At 38.9% G+C, this 20,162-nt stretch overlaps 1 protein-coding gene across 1 annotated transcript in view; it reads right to left on the bottom strand.

The window, feature by feature from the left end:
• LOC148357517 (1,4-alpha-glucan-branching enzyme-like) overlaps nt 1-20,162 on the bottom strand; it is a 153,100-nt gene that overhangs the window by 5,952 nt on the left and 126,986 nt on the right. Inside the window, exons 13-15 of the mRNA XM_088345647.1 lie at nt 16,659-16,843; nt 12,146-12,276; nt 1,050-1,167 (exon numbers count right to left, since the gene is read on the bottom strand). Of these exons, the coding sequence (XP_088201773.1) occupies nt 1,050-1,167; nt 12,146-12,276; nt 16,659-16,843 (434 nt within the window). The remainder of the gene's footprint in view (nt 1-1,049; nt 1,168-12,145; nt 12,277-16,658; nt 16,844-20,162) is intronic.

The following is a 20,162-nucleotide window of genomic DNA, read 5'->3' as shown; positions in this document are numbered from 1 at the left end:
ATGCGATAATATTCAATCAGCTAAAAACGTATTAGAAAGATTCAAAGCTAATATGTTTATCATTAGAATATATTTTCATTTTCTATAGAAGTAGTTCTGAAATTATATATTGATTTTCTGTTAGATAGTAAAAAAACTTGGTCGTGTTTTCTCTTTACCGCTCTAGAATGATATATATTATTTTCTGTAGAAATAGTAACAGAACTTGGTTGTGACTCCTCTCTAACGCTCCATAAGTAGAATCTATTTGTATGTAACAGCATAACTTGTTGGTGCCTCCTCTCTACCTCTTGGTATTTTTTATATATTTTGATATTCTGTAGAAGTAGCACCATTTTGAGTGTCTGCTCTGTACTGCTCCCTAACTAGGATACATTTTGATTTTCTACAGAAGCAATAGCACAACTTGGTTTGGTCTCCTTTCTAATTCTCTGTAATATTAATTCAGTTGGATTTTCTATAGAAGTAGTAGCATTTGGTCATGTCTCCTCTGTACCTTTTCGTAATTAGAATATATCTCAATTTGCTATGGAAGTAGTAGCACAAATTGGTCATATACCTTCTCTACCTCTTCATAATTGTTTTTCTATCCAAAAAGTAGCATAACTTGGTCTTGTCTCCTCTCTGTCTCTTGGTATTTATTACATATTTTGTAATTCTATAGTAGTAGCACATCTTGGAAGTGTCTCAGCTCTACCTCTCCTTATATAGAATATATTTAGATTTTCTGTAGAAACACTAGCACAACTTGGTCATGTCTCCTCATAACATCTAAAATATTACATTTTACATTTACCCAATGTAGTTGCATCACCATTTGTATATTTATTTTATTTATTATGGCTACTGGCGTGTACAGCCAAATTAATGCGACTTTACAAGAATGAGTAACGAATTCTTTTAATCAAGGCACGTGTGACATTAAGTAGGGAATCACTTGTATAAGATTTAGTATTTTATGTGTGTTTTTACATAACGAACACACCCATATTCATATGGACTTTCTGCAATATATTTATGTCAGTATCACATCCAGGTGAGTGGCATACCTGCATGGAATGGCTCCGCCCGTTGAAGGGCTGGGGCTCGGTGAAGAACTCTGTGTTGTGGTCAAGACGTCCGTGGCCCCCGTACAACACCTCGTCGGAATCGAGCTTGATTCTGTACCTGGTATGTAGTGGTTGAGGAAAGTGGAGACAAGAATTTGAGCTAATATCAGAGATACAGTTTTTTTGTGCTGATATCAAACTGGGATCAAAGAGCAGGAGCAGAAACTGGAATTAACTTCTTGTAGATAAGTGTCAATATCAGAACCATGGTCTGAGATTTTGAATGAATTTACGTTTTTGAGTCTTACACTATCCCGTTTACTATTAGACCAATATTTGATACCAAAAATGGGTCACGCACATGGATTGAAGAACAGAAAATTGAAAGGACTGCTTGTAAAAAATCGACCATATCAGAGCTAATATTAGAGCCAATATCAGGTATTTTAGATGAAAACCGATAACATTTGATAACGTTTTGGGACTGATATTGTACTAAGATTTCATACTAATATTGGATTGGAGACCAGGAACGGAAAAAAGCAGCAAAAAAAAAAAAAAAAAAAAAAAAAAAATGAAGGAGATGAGTAGAAAGAATGGGCAAGAAATAGGGGAAGAAAAAGAAAAAGAGAGACAGATGTTGTTTTTGTGAATGATATCAAAGAGCTCTATGATACCAATAATGGATTGTGTACCAGGATGGAAGAGCAGGAGCATAAACAAGAATGGACCACTTGTAATGAGAACCAATGTCAGAGCCAATATGAGAGATTTTAAATGAAAACGTATACAATTTGATATCATTTATGGGATTGTTGTTAGACTGATAATTGATACCAATATTAGATTGTGTACCAGGATTGAGAAGCAGGAGCGGAAACAATAATGGCCTACTTGTAATTATGATCCAATATCAGGGACAATATCTGAGCTCTTGAATGAAAACTGCTACAATTCAATATAGTTTTTGGAGATATCAGACAAATCTTGAATTGGGACACCGAAAAATATGACCACCAACACCAGCTGTCAACAGCGACCTCAAAGAAATTACAGTAATTCCACAACACGAAGGCTAATTGTTTCTATGTAGTCTACGCTTGTAGAGGAGTGTCTCATGTGAGTAATCCCCTCAGACTCGATATCCAGAAAGACATACAGGCTGAAAGCAGACTCGATGAGATTCCTCCAAGACCAAAGAAAACAGGGTTCGTACACCTTTTTCATGACCAAATTCAAGCACTTTGCAAGCACTTTCCATGCTAATTTTGAAATTTTTCTGGGATCTCAAAGGAAGAAATCCAGCGCCGAAAGATATTTTTTTTGTTGACTTTGATGACTAAAATAAAGTCGCTATCTTGCTGCTAGCACATTTTTTTGTGCTATTTGAGGCTGTTCCTATCTATGATCTATGATCTTTTTGTGTCACTGAGCTGCTATAAACTGACATGAATTCTGCTATCCGCTTCAAAAATGCTCGCGCAGCTTTAATACGTCACACTTGTTTACAAACATGTTAAGGGCTCCATAGGTGTGGGGTAATAATGGAGTTCAATACAGAAGACAAAAAATAAATTACTGTATGTATGAAAAGCAAAAAAAAAAATTAGCCAAATTTTGACACATTTAAAAGTTTCTAGTTGCTCCGAAGCAGAGTGCATTCAATGTTTGAACCTCAGAGACTGATGATCTTTTGATTTCTGTTTTACTTATTCTAAATTATGTTTTACGTGTGTCCATTATCTGCACCGCTTATCCTCAGTAAGGTCGCAGGCGTGTTGGAGCCTATCCCAGCCATCTTTGGGCACTGGGCAGGGGACACCCTGAACTGCTTGCCAGCCAGTCGCAGGGCACACCGAGACAAACAACTCACTTCAATTTGGACTGGCTATTTAACCTGACATGCATGTTTTGGGAATGTGGGAGGAAACCAAATTGCCTGGAGGGAACCAACACAGGCACGGGGAGAACATGCAAACTCCACACGGGGAGGCTGTGGTCGCTGGACTTAAACCTTGAACCTTTGCACTGTGAGGCTGCGCCCTAACCACCCAGATGCCGTGCCTTCCCCCTTGCAAAAAAATTACAAAATAATTTGGTGCATAATATTTATCATCGATAAAATATCAATTAAAAAAAATATATATTTGCGTAACCGTTTCTGAGCAGAAAGAGGCACTTCTTCTTAGTGAGTCGAGCCAAAAGTGACGATTTTCTAAAAAGTGCTGTTTTCTTGGGTGCGGCCGATAGTTGCATACCTGTCAACCTGTACGATTTTGCCGTACAAAGTACGTTTTTTATGCATTTTAAGACGAGTACGAAGTACAAGGAAATCAATACGGAAAAACGCAAATTTGTCAATGATGGGTACCATCCGGTATACACCAGCTATCACCAAACGGCAAATCAATTAAATCAAAGGAGTTCGCCGCGGAAGCCTCTATCTCGGTATCGTTTTTTTCGTTGCAAACGAAGCGAGCAGTTTGATACTAATTTGCGCATGCGTCTGCCGCCTGGGGATTTTCCCATCATGCATCATTCCGAAAAAAAACAAACAAAAAAAACCACATGGTGTACGATAATTTTGTATTTTGTAAGGGAAAATACAAGTTTGTACGGGCATGGAGCCGTGGAGGTAGACAGGTATGTAGTTGTCAGGGACAATTTATATGACAATGCCATAATGACCGAGAGCAGGCGTGTCTGTGTCATTTTCACACCCTTTTTAAAATTATCTAGGGCACAGTCCAAGGGCGTAGGAGAGGAAGACCAAAAAAGAACTGGGCCGACAACATTAAGGAATGGACTGGTGCCAACTTCCAACTTTGTCATGACCCAAGAACACGCCAAGGACTTTCAAAAGTGAAGAAGGCTGTCCAGAGTTGCGTCCTCGTTGGTGCCCCGACGACCCAGGTGGCTAGGGCATCCGTGGACATGGTATTGGTAACACATTCACGAATTTTTAGGCACTTTACTCAAAATTCAAGCATTTTAATGACCTTGAAGATTTCGAGCACCAGTACGAACCCTGTAAACAGCTCTGATTAAGGTAACCAATGATCTCCTACGGGCAATGGAATCTGGCGCTTCATCACATTTGCTGCTGCTGGACCTTAGTGCTGCTTTTGACACAATGGACCATAATATCTTACTAGAATGGTTGGAAAAATGGATTGGTCTCTCAGGAAACGTCCTCTTATGGTTCAGATCCTACCTCTCAGATAGGACGCACTGTGTTAAATACAGGACTGTCTCAGAAAATTACAATATTGTGATAAAGTTCTTTATTTTCTGTAATTCAATTAAAAAAAACAAAAATGTCATACATTCTGGATTCATTACACATCAACTGAACTATTTCAAGCCTTTTATTATTTGAATATTGCTGATTTTGCCTTACAGCTGAAAAAAACTCAAAAATCCTATCTCAAAATATTAGAATACTTCCTCAGACCAAGTAAAAAAATAATTTTATAACAGCAAAACTAAATCAAACATTTGAAAATGTCCATTGATGCACTCAGTACTTGGTTGGGAATCCTTTTGCACGGATTACTGCATCAATCCGGCGTGGCATGGAGGCAATCAGCCTGTGGCATTGCTGAGGTGTTATTGATGCCCAGGATGCTTCGATAGCGGCCTTCAGCTCATTTGCATTTGTAGGTCTGGTGTCTTTCATCTTCTTTTTAACTATACCCCACAAATTCTCGATGGGGTTCAGGTCAGGGGAATTAGCAGGCCAATCAAGGACAGTGATGCCATGGTCAGTGCACCAGTTACTGGTGGTTTTGGCACTGTGGGCAGGTGCCAGATCATGCTGGAAAATGAAATCCTCATCTCCATAGAGCTTTTCAGCAGATGGAAGCATGTAGTGCTCTAAAATCTCTTGGTACACAGTTGCATTTACTCTGGACTTGATGAAACACAGTGGACCAACACCAGCAGCTGACATGGCTCCCCAAACCATTGCTGACTGTAGGAACTTGATTTCACACTGGATTTCAAGCAACTTGGATTTTGCTCCTCTCCAGCCTTTCTCCAGACTCTGGCGCCTTGACTTCCAAATGAAATGCAAAACTTGCTTTCGTCTGAAAATAGGACTTTGGACCACTCTGCAACTGTCCAGTGCTTCTTCTCCATAGCCCAAGTCAGACACTTCTTCCGTTGTCTTGAGTTCAGAAGTGGCTTGACCATGGGAATACGGCTATTGTAGCCCATTTCCCGGACACGTCTGTGAACTGTGGCTTTTGATACCTGGACTCCAGCTTCAGCCCACTGTCTTTGAAGCTCCCCCAAATTCTGGAAGCGGCTCTTCTTCACAATTTTGTTAAGGCTGCGGTCATCTCTCTTGGTTGTGCAGCGTTTCCGGACACATTTTTCCCTTCCAACAGACTTTTTGTGGATATGCTTTGAAACTGCACTCTGTGAACAGCCTGCTCTTTGAGAAATTTCTTTTTGTGTCTTACCCTCCTGATGGAGGGTATCAATGATGGTCCTCTGGACAGCAGTCAGATCAGCAGTCTTCCCCATACTTGTGATTTAGTTTACTGAACCAAGCTGAGTGTTTTTAAGGCTCAGGAAACCCTCGCAAGGTGTTTCGAGTTAATTAGATGATTCAGGTGATTAGTTGAATAGCCTACTTGTATACTTTTTCATGATATTCTAATATTTTGAGATAGGATTTTTGAGTTTTCTTAAGCTGTAAGCCAAATTCAGCAATATTAAAATAATAAAAGGCTTGAAATAGTTCAGTTGATGTGTAATGAATCCAGAATGTATGACATTTTTGTTTTTTTAATTGCATTACAGAAAATAAAGAACTTTATCACAATATTCTAATTTTCTGAGACAGTCCTGTATGGCGAAATGACATCTGAGCCCTTTAGTGTTACCTGTGGTGTTCCGCAGGGTTCAGTGCTTGGCCCCCTTCTCTTCAGCATTTACATGCTTCCATTAGGTGATATTATTCGCAAGTATAATATCAGTTTCCATTGCTACGCAGATGACACTCAACTATATCTCCCGATGGAGGAATCTGCCACACTAAGCTGTGCAAATTTGGAGGCCTGCCTCACTGAGATAAAAGAGTGGATGACCGAAATGTCAGTTATTGGTCCATCTAAATGCCGCGACTTATTCTCTAAAACTGCTGTGAACATTGACAAATGTCGCATCACACAGAGTGACTCACTTAAAAATTTAGGCGTCACATTTGACCCCGATCTGTCCTTTCAAACACATGTGAAGAAAATTACTAGAACCGCTTTCTTCCATCTTCGTAACATTGCTAAAATTCGTCCTATACTGTCTCAGTCGGATGCGGAGATTATAATTCACGCGTTTGTTACCTCCCGTCTCGATTACTGTAATGCACTACTTTCCAGTCTTCCGATGACCAGACTCAAGAGTCTTCAGCTGGTACAAAATGCCGCAGTGAGGCTTTTAACTAACCAATTTTGGCTAACCTGCATTGGCTCCCTGTTAGCCTAATGTGATTTCAAGATTCTCTTATTATTATACAAAATCATACATGGACTTTCCCCCTCATATCTTTCAGATCTGATCTCCCCCTATGTTCCGGCCCGAAGCCTTCGCTCTGAGAGCGCCGGTCTTCTGGTGATCCCAAGAGCCAAGAAGTGTTCCACTGGTTCGAGAGTGTTCTCCATCCGGGCACCGGTGTTGTGGAATGCTCTTCCCCCTGAGATCCGATCTGCAACCTTAGTGGAAATGTTTAAATCTAAGCTTAAAACTCACTCCATAGCATATAAATAACCTAAACTGCTCATGTGTAATAACCTGTGAAGCCCTTTGAGACTCTTTGTGATTAAGGGCTTTACAAATAAAAATGACTTGACTTGACTTGTAAACTCGGCAGGCTAGAACAAAACTCCTCTGTCATTTTTCCTGCCTTTACGTCTTTTTTCCCCACCTTCGTGAGCGAACAATCTGGCGACGCATCTATTTGCTTTTGCAATCTTCCTGCCAGGCCCGCGAAGACATGAGCTCGTCCATCAAAAAAAAAAAAAGAAAAATATGCGCTCAAACCAAGCGATTCCATTTGTGCACTTGAAAGCAGGCAGAAAAACAGGTGCAATCAACGAGACGAGTTCAAAGGCGGTAGAATCGGTCTCGTCTGTCTCGTGGTCGGCGTGAAGGACGGCACCGTGAAAATGACGGTGAGAAGAGGGATGAAGATGTGATCCAGTGCCGCTTATCAGCCTGTCCAAAAAGCAATTGGCTAGCAACAATGTCATCGAAAACGACTTTTTGTCTGTTACTTTTTCGATGGCGATGTGATGGCCGCTTCCACTCGTATTAGGCGGCGGGAATTATCCTGAGTTCACCGACACGCTGGGTTGAAACAAGACAAGAAACTTCTTTATTTACAGTTAATGTGATTTTAATAATGAATGGCACCTGCAGAAAATGAGCTAAAGTTCTGAAGTTGTATGTATGGGAAAAACTCCACGGCAGATAAAATTGAAAGGAAGAAATGAAGACAGAAATAGAGAACGATGGAACGAAAGAGAAAACAAAAGAAAAGGAAAGAAAGAGAATGAAAGATGGAGAAAAAAGAAAAGAGAATGAGAAAAAACATATATATATAGATATAGATGTATATCTATATATATATCAGCCATTTGAGACTCTGTGATTAAGGGCTATACAAAAAAAAATGACTTGACGTATATATATATATATATATATATATATATATATATATATATATATATATATATATATATATATACAGGGTTGGGTAGGGTTACTTTTACTTGATTACTTTCAATTACTTTTGGATTACCCCAATACCAAATATGCTAAAAAAGACAAAAGTAACTAAATATGAATAAAATTACTAAATTTTGTGCAGGCTTGGGGAGTAACGGAATAGATGGAACGGCAAAAATGATGTTGGCAAGCTGCTTGGATTTATTTTCATTTTGATTCTGTCGCATTTTCTGTTAGTTTTGCCGGAGATCAAAGAGATAAAAGCCAGGAGAGAAAGCTTACCACATAATTTTATTCATTTTTAGTTTATTTTGCCTTTTTTTAGCATATTTGGTATTAGAGTACTCCAAAAGTAATTGAAGGTAATCAAGTTAAAGTAACCCTACCCAACCCTGTATATATATATATATATATATATATACATATATATTATACCGTCAGGGTTTTCACAAAGCTCTAGGAGGAGTAGCAGGTCAAACATTTTACGGAAAAAGATAGATGGATGGATATAATGACAGTTCCTGCGGAAATTGTAAGAGTTGATGCTGGGCTCTGATCTGTAGTCGTTAGCCTGTCGTCGTTAGCATCTACTTATTAGCATTTAGCCGTTAGCATGTAGTCATTTATATCTACCTGTTAAGATGTAGTTGTTGACTTCAGGGACAATCTTAAGGATCAGCTGCATAGTAATTCGTAGTAAAAACACAGTTAGCCCAACTAATAGCCCATTTACTAAAAAAACAGGATTATCGGAGATGGGTCAGCTTCGCTATCAACAGGATGCAACTTATTAAAAAAACTTCCCATAGATTACTATTTTTCTTTGAGACGGGCTTTCCTGCCTTCTTGTGGCCTTTTATAGCATTACAGTGTGATAGCAGTGGTTGCACTAAAGCTGGAGCGTGCGGGATCAGCCTTGAGCGCTTTTATTTTGACGGGGTGTGGGCAATGCCCCCCTACCGTGCCAGCACTAGCGTAGCGCCTGCTAATAAAAAAGCACTTTAGCGCGCTTTGGGCTGCTCCATGTTTACCTCGGTCGCCTTTGAGTGGCACTTTCATCCGTCTTGGCCTCTAATTGGATCCTCGGCCGACAAGAGCTAGCTCCCCGTCGATGCATCTGCATCTCACAAACCCTCCAAGAGACGCCTCCATCTTCCTCTCACACACTTGCTTGCCAGCTCTAACACACGCACACACATCTACTTGTTCTCTCCGCTACATTCCTGCACACATGCTTCCTTCTGCACTCAAACGACACTCTCACCACAATTGATCTTATATACTCAGTCTCTCACAGAAGTGCACTTACATATATACAGATGCACTCACAAAGCGGTGCTACATAAAAACTCTCCTGTCATCATGTGTTTAATCAATCTTATTGTCATTGTCACATGTTCCCAAGTCATGCTTTCACATACGAGTACACTCACACATAATATGATTAACTCATAAAGTTCTCTCATTAAGTGCCCTCCTTCAACGGTCCTACATAAACTCTCTCCCATTATGTTGTATGTTCAGTCAATCTAACAGTCATTGTAATATAGTACCATGTGCATATTCCCGAGCTTTATATTTAATTTCACTCACACATACTAAGATAAACCCAAACAAAGTTCCCCCAAAACGCTCTCTCATATTCTCAAACACGTTCTCTGTCTTAATTATGGTTTTGTATTGTGGATGCTCTCTCACTCACACAAATTGACATCCATATTCACATACTCCTGCTTTGACTTTAACTTTTACTCACAATCTCACACATTCTTGCTCAATCCTGTGTTTGTACTCTCAGCCATTTTAATCTCTTACACTATACTTTAACAGCTTCTTTATCACACACTGTAACATACACTCATCCAGTTTTTCTCATGTGTTTATGCTCTCACATGTACAAATGCACTGACACGGTGATCCTACATAAAAGCTTTCTCATACTGTGGTATGTTCAGCCTATCCTCTCATTGATACATTGTTTCAATTTCATATTCAGGATTCATCCTCTCAAAAGCAAATCTAACTCACACATACCATGATGAACTTATAGAAAGTTCCAACATAAAAGCTCTTTTATGTTCACAAACACATTCTCTGACATGTTTTTTTTCATAGCTCCCACTCACTCAATCTGACATGCGTAGGCACATTCCTAATGTTTCTCATACAACCCTGCTGCGATATTTATTTTTCTGTTACTCATATATAGTGCACACAAACAATACTCTCACACATTCTTGCTCAGTTGTGTATTTGTACTCTCAGGTAGTGATTCTCTTACTCACACACTTGTGCAGCTACTCTCACAATCACACCCTCTATCATACATGTTCCCAATTTTTCTCATACACTTAATCTCTCACTTCAAGTTCACTCACACATTCAAATCAGAATCACACAGTGGTCCTCCATAAAAACATGTTCAGTCAATCTTACTTGCTTATTTTCTTGTACTCCCAAATAAATCTTCACTTACAATAATGATGATGAACTCATACAAAGTTTCCTCATAAAAGCTTTCTCATATTCTCTAACACCTTCTCTGTCTCGTCTCGTACTGTGGATGCTCTCCCATTCATTCAATATCACGTGCATATTCCCATTGTGACATGAATATTCCCAATGACTCTAATAAACTGCTGGTGTCATATTTTCTTACTCATACGCTTACTCTCACATGTGCTTGTTCACTCGTTTTTTTTTACTCTCACACCTTGAGCTATGCACACACACAAGTTTACACTCACAGGGAGACATTAGGGATGCCACATAAAAGGTTTCTCACATAATTACCCATGATAGTTTTGTCGTATTCTTAAACAGTTCATTCATATCTATTCTATACACACTCATGTTCATGCTCTCCCACTCACACACCCATGCATATCCTAATTTTCTCTTACATACTCATCCCTCAGATTCCCTTTATATCACATTTACTTTCACAAAACCCACACATGGGAATTACACTCTCACTTCCTCACAAACGATCTCACGCATAGATTTTAGAAATGTTTACGGCGCCTGCAGTCAAAAAAAAGTGAGCGTGAAGGCGATTACGCAGCGTGCCCCGACTTCACCCTAACAAGAGAGGTTGTAATTACGTGGCGTCAAAACACGCTAGCGATTAGCGCTCGATATTAAGAGATTAGCATCCGGTGCTGTTGTTCTCTCGTATTTTATTCTCCAACTTCCTCATCTGCAAATAAACAGCATGTTTGCCTCCTGCCAGGCCGCTTTTATTTTTATCCCCGCCACGTCTTTTGCCTCCTTTAATCAGCCACGTAGAGCACTCCACACTAAATATGGATCAAAGTCCGATTTAATGACTGACAAACAATTAATACGATTAAAGCCATAACGGCTCCCCTTTTGAAAAGCTTTTGAGGGGTGGGAAACGATTTCCATTGTTCCAAACAAAACTTTTTCTGGCCTAAGTAATACAAATCAAATTCTAAAAATTTTTAATATTCAAATTATTGATTGTGAAAAATACACTGAAATACCGGAAGTTTAAAATTATGTATTTAGTTAATCATTTTTTAGCCTGGCTCAAACCACTACGTAAAACACATAATATTATTTAAAGAGACAGAGTGAAATATTTTGTGTCTCTTAGTCGTACAAAAGGAATTTAATACAGTAAAAAAAAACAAAGAAACGTTGAACATTGCTTAGGATAGTAGGCAAATGTTATTTTTTTTAATAAAATGTTATATATCTTGATAATGATCAATAAAACAAAGTATTAAATTTAAATAAAAAGGAGGATAAAACATAGTCTTAATTTAATTTAACTTAATTTTATTAGTATTTTAGTCATTATTTCAATTATTACATTTAATTAAAAAAAAAAACCAACACTGCTATTTTCATGGCACTAATTCAATTAATAACAACAAATGACATTTTCTTAAAAAAACCATACCCAAATTATTTAACCAATTATTTAACGTAATCAAAACATTATTTGTACCTTACTTTTACATCATTTTAATCAATAACCAATAAATAACAATTGATTTAATTCTGTGTTAAAACAAATCTTAGAATAGAATCAATGGTGTTAAAAAATAATTGGTCATACTGAAAAAAATAGAGAAGCACTGCATTAACACATCTTAGCTAAAGTGACGTGTATAGCTGTCATGGCACAGTGACTATTGCCATATTTATCACATACCTTCAACATATTGTCTTTTTAATGTTTTTATCCTTTTGCATATTTTAACCTTATTTTAATTTGTTTCATTTGCACGGAAAGGAAACGTCTTACAATTTCTTTATAATTGTATAATGAGACTAAAGACCATTCATTCAGCCATTCATCCGTCCATTCATTCACAGAAAGTGAAAAAGGATACTTCCCCGGGGCTTGCACGGCCACCTTGTAGTCTTGGAAGCTTTTGCTGGGGTGGAAGTTGAAAATAAAGAGCACGTTGGCCCTGTCGAACACGATCACCTTGTCCTCTTCGTGCTTAGCGCTCACAAAGGCCTGCGGGGGGCCACAATGGGGACAAAGGGGACAACAGGGACTTCATGAATAGTCATCACTTCATTCCCCCGGATGTCGATCCAGGGGATTACAAAGCGGTGCATCAGCGGGACGTATGATTCCTTATTCCAGGTGGCGCTAGCTTCTGACAGGACCGAGTTAATGTTACTTTAGCGGACGTTAGCAATGTCAACTCATTGCCAGTGATCCAGCGCTGTAATATCTTAGAGACAGTTGTGTTTCCAGATGCTAATGCTAATGCGAATACTTCGCACAGTATGTTCCTAAACTAGCTGTAATTTTAAATAATACTTTTAAGCTTCTGGATTTGGAACCCTGACACAAATACCAGTGTTTTGTTATAATGCAAATGCTAATACCATGCACAGTATATTCAGATAAAATGATAATGCTAATACCTTTCAGAGTATGTTGGTAAATTGGCAGTAGTTGTGACTTATACTTGTGAGCGACTGAATGTAGAACCCCGAAACAAATATCAATATTACGATATAATGCCGATGCTAATATCATGCAGAGTATTTCGAGGTGAACTGCCAATACCTTTCAGAGTATGTTGGTAAATTGCCAGTAATTGTGAATACTTTTGAGCGACTGGACTCAGAATCCTTAAACAAATACCAGTATTTGGATACAAAACTAATGCTAATACCATGTAAAGTATTTCAGATAAAATGCAAATGCCTTGCAATCTCTGTTCGTAAATTGGTAGCAATTGTGACTTTGACTCTTAAGTGACTGAATGTTGAACGAAAAAACAAAAGTCAATATTCGAATATAATATGAATGCTAATGTCATGGAGAGTATTTTCAGATAAAATACTAACACATAAATTGGCTGTAATTGTGACTTACACGCTTGAGCAACTGGACTTAAAACTAGATTTTTTTTTAATATACATTTGAATATAATGGTAATGTTAATACCATGCAAAAGATATTCTGAGCCGATAATTGGCGTTCTGCACTGAATCTTTGTGTATGCCAAAAAATAGCGTCTTCTCCTATATATTTTACTTTTTTCTTCCAACTTCAAAATTAGCATGGTCTTTATGTGTGCCAAAGTAATTTAGCTACTACAGAACAAAAACATTCTTGACTTATTGTCATAAGATGTTGCTCATATTTTTTTCTTGTATTTTTGTGCCGTTTTATACAAAATTATTCAGTAAAAACACAGAAGTTTTCAGATAAATTTGATATTGTAAGTTTTTATTTTTATTTTAAAAATGTATCTTAGGAAAACATATTTCTCAAAATGAGTCTATAAACAGATTTATTTTGTCCATGAAGCTCATGAACAGGAATGTTTTCATTTGAATTTCTAAAGTAACAACTTATATTGTTATTTTGTCATTACCAGCATTGGTGAGCTATTTTCAGAACAGGTCCGCGGGCACCTCAACTGTCCTTAGGGGGCCCTCTGGTGCCCGCTGGCATTACTTTGGAGCCCCGCACTCTAATGGCTCCCTGGTGCTTTTTCAACAAACCACAGCCCAAACACCTTCACCCAAGGAAAATGGCCAACAACGCCAAGCCCAGCAACGCCAAGCCTTGTATATGATATTCATTTAGCCTAAAATTCGTACAATAGAGGGCACCTGATTATAAGCCGCACCCGGTACATTTATAAAGGAAAAATAAGCCGCATGTCCCCTCATTGAAACATGATATTTTTACAAAGAAAGACGATACACAGAAATAATTAAATGATATACGGTACTTTAACGTTCCGTCTGCCCACCTGTGGGCTGCTGGACTTTTGATTACCAAATGAGTGTTTGTACAAGGTCACTTGTCACTGAAATACTTCATGCCACAGATCTTTGGAAAGCCTAAACTCTTGGGATTCAAGATATAACTATTTCAAAATACTAGTCAGAGAAACATCACTATCAGACTGAAACAGGATACCCAAAAACCAAGCCGACGTACGTCATTTCGCTACATTATTTCCGTTTACAAATAAGCAGACTCGTAAAATTATTTCCAATATGATACTAGCCCTTGCCTTTCAATTGAAACCTTTTCCATACTATTTCATACTAATTCTTTTTTTTTCATAACCTACTTTTTTGAACATCACCCAAACATTTTCTTAACCATTTGAAGTTGCGCATTTGCAAGAAAACCCAATTTGAGCGCTAACTTTATCTTGTGTCAGTCACAAGCGCTGGGGAAATTAAAGGAGATGACTCACAATCAATAAAAAAAATTGCAGCTAAGAGGCCGACATGATTGCAATTATCCCGAGTCGACAAAGGGGGGAGGAACAAAGGCAGTCGGCAGAGTAACAAGGTGAAGAGACTCTCCCGTGCTGCTTGCAGGCCGATCAATCGTGCCTAATCCCGATCAATTTACTGTGCGTTGACATCATCTGCCGCCGTCAGAGAAATAGTCGGCTAAGCGGCGTTATTAATTGAAGAGGCGAAGACGGGAAGCGAGGAAAAGATGGCCGAGGTCTATTTGAAGGACGTTTATCTCCGTATGTCTGACAGATTTGGCTCATTCTAGAGCGCATACTTGAGAAGGAACTAGCTGTGTTTGCTAATTCAAGCCTGTGTTCATTTTTTTGTTCCTGTCTCTGAAAACGACCCCAGATTCTGGCACCAACGTTTGACGATCAATTTATCTTAAGAAAAAGACAGTTAGATTTAACCTTCTACGCCAATGGTTTTAATCTGACCTGCAAGACGACAGAGAGAAGCACAAAAGAAAAATGGGTTGCAATCAAATCTTTCCACTGGATGTCGCCAAAGCTAGGCACCACTCACAAAGCTACTGGAGCTGCATTTATATATTTCTCTCGCTTTTTCCCAATATTTCTCACTCTCTTTCTTTCTCGCTTTCTTGTTTTTTTTCTCTTTTTATTCTCTTTCTTTCTTTCTTTCTCTCCCCCTCCCCTCTCTTTCCTTCTCTTTTTGTCACTCTTTCCCTCTCTTTTTTCTTATTCTATCTCACTTTTCCTTTTCTCACTCTTTTTCCCTGTCTTTCCCTTTCCCTTGCTTTCTCTCTCTTCCACACTCCTTTTTTCTCTCTTTCTTTCTTTCTCTCTTGCTGTCTCCCTTTCCTTCTTTCTCTCAGGTGCCCTCTATTGTCTGAATTTTAGGCTAAATGAATATCATATACAAGGCTTGGCGTTGCCGGCCATTTTCCTTGGGTGAAGGTGTTTGGGCTGTGGTTTGTTGAAAAAGCACCAGGGAGCCATTAGGGTGCGGGGCTCCAAAGTGATGCCAGAGGGCACCAGGGTGCCCCCTAAGGACAGTTGAGTTTCCCGTGAACCTGTTCTGAAAATAGCTCACCAATGCTGGTAATGACATAATAACAATGTAAGTAGTTACTTTAGAAATTCAAATGAAAAGTCTTTTTGTCTTTTTCTATTGTCACTTTCTTTCTCCATTTCTTTCTTTCTCTCATTCTCTCTCTTTTACTTTCTCCCTTTTCTCTCTCTGTCTCTCTCTTCCTTCCTTTCTCTACCTCTTTCGCTTTCTTCCTCTTTAATCTACCAGTCCAACCCCGGTAGGAATTGTATTTCTACCATGTGGCCCTGAACTCAAATGAGTTTCCTTTTCTCTCTCTCTTTCCATCCCACTCTCTTTCCATCTTACTTGCTCTTTATGATGAGCGTGCAAATTTGTGCATTTTTCAGTTCCATACCACTCTCTCTCTCTCTTTCTTTCCACCCCCTTCTCTTTTCACCCCCCTCTCTCAATGTGTCTATTTTCTTCTGTCACTTTCTCAATTTTGAATCTTTTTGTTTCCCTCCATCTTTCTCTTTACCTTCCTCTCTGTATCTATTGCTCTCTTTGTTTCTCTCCCTCTTTCTCTCTCTAGTTCTCACTCTCTACTTTCTGTTGATCTATTTCAAACTCTCTCCCTCTCCCTTTCTCTTTCTTGCTCTCTATTTCTCTCTCTCTCTCACACTCATTTTCTGTGTATCATTTTCAAATCCCTCTCTTTCACTCAACATATCACTATCTTGTTCTCTCTCAATTTCTCCCCTTTTCAAACTCTCTTTATGTGTACCTATTTCAATCTCTCTCTCGCTCTCTCTCCCTAGTTCTAGCCCTCTCTCATTATATCATCCTTTCCCCCATTTTTCGATTTGTTTATTTCTGTCTTAATGTCCGTCTTTGTCTTCCTTGATTTTTTTCTCTGTATCCATCTTTTAGTTTTTTTAGTAAACAATATTCACTAAGTTGTTATCAATGACAATAAGGACACATTTTAAATTCTATTTCACTCCTCCCCGTCTGGCTCTCTGTTTTTCTCAATTTATTTATTTTCCTTTTTGTTTCTATGTTTGTCAAGGTTGACAGCACTAATATAACTTTGAAAAAGTGTGGTATCGGTTTGTTTACCGGCGGGGCGGCGAGCCAGCCATATTTGCCCTCGGTGCGGTTCATGTCGCGGTCAAAGTTGTAAAGTTGCCGGTAGCGAAGATGCGTCACGTCCAGAAGGTTGAATTGCCGCCGGGCGTAGTGGTAACTCTCGTTATTGCCCTTACGGGGGAAATCAAGCCATTCTGGGTGACCAAACTCGTTTCCTGCAAAAAACAGCCAACCGTCAACTTGGTCAAAATGACAAATCCCCCACAAATTTAAAAACATGTGTACATCCATGTAAAATTGCGTTTTTTTCATACTGAAAAAAATGATTTTAGAGATGTCTTTTTCACATGACAACAATGACATACACATATTAATTAGCAGGGTTCGTGCACATTTTTCATGGCCAAATTCAAGAACTTTTTAAGGACTTTCAAAGCCGATTTTTCAATGTTTCCAATACCATGGAAAGGAAAAAATTTGCAGCCACAAATACATTGATGATTTGCATATGCGATTTTTAATCTTGCGTTTGCATAAATCAAGAAATGTGAAATTTGGATCTTCAATAAATTTCTAATGTATTTGTTTTTAAGACAAATCTCTCACCGTATAGGTGTTGGGTAAAATGACAGTAATAGAGTAAGTAGCCTACATTTTCAGTTGTAGGAAGTTCATCTCATTACAACCACTGGGACACGCTCCGTTTATTTTCTTATAGCATGGCCCATAATACATAATTGATACGTAATAGTTCCCCTAATACACATTATATAGTGCCCTGTTTAGATGCACCTGTTCTGTAGAGGGCGATGACGTCTTATAGACAAATGCCATTCAAACTGATGCCAGGTGTCGTTAATCACGAGGGAAGCAAAGCAAAGCCACTAGAGAGCAGTGTAGCTGACACTTTGAGAAACATGCCCTGTTTAGCTGTAGCACACACCTGTTCTGTAGAGGGCGATGACATATTATAGACAAATGCCATTCAAACTAATGCCAGCTGCCGTTAATCACGAGGGAAGCAAAGCAAAGCCACCAGAGAGCAGTGTAGCAGACACTTTGAGAAACATGCCAACAACACCAAGCATTTCCAAGCACCTCACCCAATATCCAAGCAATTTTCAATCCTTGAAAACACAACATTAAAATTCAAGTGTTTTCAGGAAATTCAAGCTCCCGTACGAACCCCATATTAAATATTAATATTTTGTATCACATTTACTTTCACAAAACCCACACATGGGAATTACAGTCTCACTTCCTCACAAACGATCTCATGCATAGATTTTAGAAATGTTTAGTTTCCGTAGGGCAGTGGTTACTTGCACAAGACACACCACAGCAAATTGGTACCCCAATGACCAGTGTGGCTAAGGGGTCCAACCAAAAAACAAACCGACCATTATGTTTTTACATTTTTATCCTTTTACACATTTTTATCGTTTTAATTTGTCTTGCTTTGAACTGAGAACAAAAGGCCCTCTAATCTGTTGCATTATTGTAAAATGACAGTAGAGGCCATTCATATATATATACAGGGAGTGCAGAATTATTAGGCAAGTTGTATTTTTGAGGATTAATTTTATTATTAAACAACAATCATGTTCTTAATGAACCCAAAAGTCTCATTAATATCAAAGCTGAATATTTTGGAAGTTGGAGTGGGGCTTTTTTAGTTTTAGCCATTTTAGGAGGATATCTGTGTGTGCAGGTGACTATTACTGTGCATAATTATTAGACAACTTAACAAAAAACAAATGTATACCCATTTCAATTATTTATTTTCATCAGGGAAATCAACATTCACAAATATACATTTCTGACATTCAAAAACAAAACAAAAACAAATCAGTGACCAATATAGCCACCTTTCTTTGCAAGGACACTCAAAAGCCTGCCATCCATGGATTCTGTCAGTTGATCTGTTCACGATCAACATTGCGTGCAGCAGCAACCACAGCCTCCCAGACACTGTTCAGAGAGGTGTACTGTTTTCCCTCCTTGTAAATCTCACATTTGATGAGGGACCACAGGTTCTCTATGGGGTTCAGATCAGACCCTTTCTTGCCAGCCACGCTGTGGAGTACTTGGATGCGTGTGATGGAGCGTTGTCCTGCATGAAAATCATGTTTTTCTTGAAGGATGCGGACTTCTTCCTGTACCACTGCTTGAAGAAGGTGTCTTCCAGAAACTGGCAGTAGGACTGGGAGTTGAGCTTGAGTCCATCCTCAACCCGAAAAGGCCCCACAAGCTCATCTTTGATGATAACAGCCCATACCAGTACCCCACCTCCACCTTGCTGGCGTCTGAGGCGGACTGGAGCTCTCTGCCCTTTACCGATCCAGCCACGGGCCCATCCATCTGGCCCATCAAGACTCACTCTCATTTCATCAGTCCATAAAACCTTAGAAAAATCCGTCTTGAGATTTTTCTTGGCCCAGTCTTGACGCTTCAGCTTGTGTGTCTTGTTCAGTGGTGGTCGTTTTTCAGCCTTTCTTACCTTGGCCATGTCTCTGAGTATTGCACACCTTGTGCTTTTGGGCACTCCAGTGATGTTGCAGCTCTGAAATATGGCAAAACTGGTGGCAAGTGGCATCTTGGCAGCTGTACGCTTGACTTTTCTCAGTTCACGGGCAGTTATTTTGCGCCTTGGTTTTTCTACACGCTTCTTGCGACCCTGTTGACTATTTTGAATGTAACGCTTGATTGTTCGATGATCACGCTTCAGAAGCTTGGCAATTTTAAGAGTGCTGCATCCCTCTGCAAGATATCTCACTATTTTTGACTTTTCAGAGCCTGTCAAGTCCCTCTTCTGACCCATTTTGCCAAAGGAAAGGAAGTTGCCTAATAATTATGCACACCTGATATAGGGTGTTGATGTCATTAGACCACACCCCTTCTCATTACAGAGATGCACATCACCTGATATGCTTAATTGGTAGTAGGCTTTCGAGCCTATACAGCTTGGAGTAAGACAACATGCATAAAGAGGATGATGTGGTCAAAATACTCATTTGCCTAATAATTCTGCACTCCCTGTATATACATACACACACACACACACACACACACACACACACATACATACATACATACATACATACATACATACATACATACATATACATATATATATATATATATATATATATATATATATATATATATATATATATACACATACATACATACATACATACATACATATACATATATACACACATACATACACATATACATACATACATATACATACATATATATATACATATACATACATATATACATATATACATACATATATATATATTATATATATATATATCAGTCGGCAGCACGGCGGCGCAGTGGTTAGCGCGTGTGCGGCACAGTTCTGAGGTCATGAGATCGGACCTCCTGTGTGGAGTTTGCATGTTCTTCCCGTGCTTGCGTGGGTTTCCTCCGGGCACCCTGGTTTCCTCCAACATTCCAAAAACATGCATGTCAGGTTAATTCGCCGGTCCAAATTGTCCCTAGGTGTGAATGAGCGAGCGA

Source organism: Urocampus carinirostris, chromosome 10, assembly GCF_059441175.1.
Source record: "Urocampus carinirostris isolate Australia breed hairy pipefish chromosome 10, RoL_Ucar_1.0, whole genome shotgun sequence".
Taxonomy (NCBI): domain Eukaryota; kingdom Metazoa; phylum Chordata; class Actinopteri; order Syngnathiformes; family Syngnathidae; genus Urocampus; species Urocampus carinirostris.
This window is presented reverse-complemented; position numbering and strand designations above follow the sequence as displayed.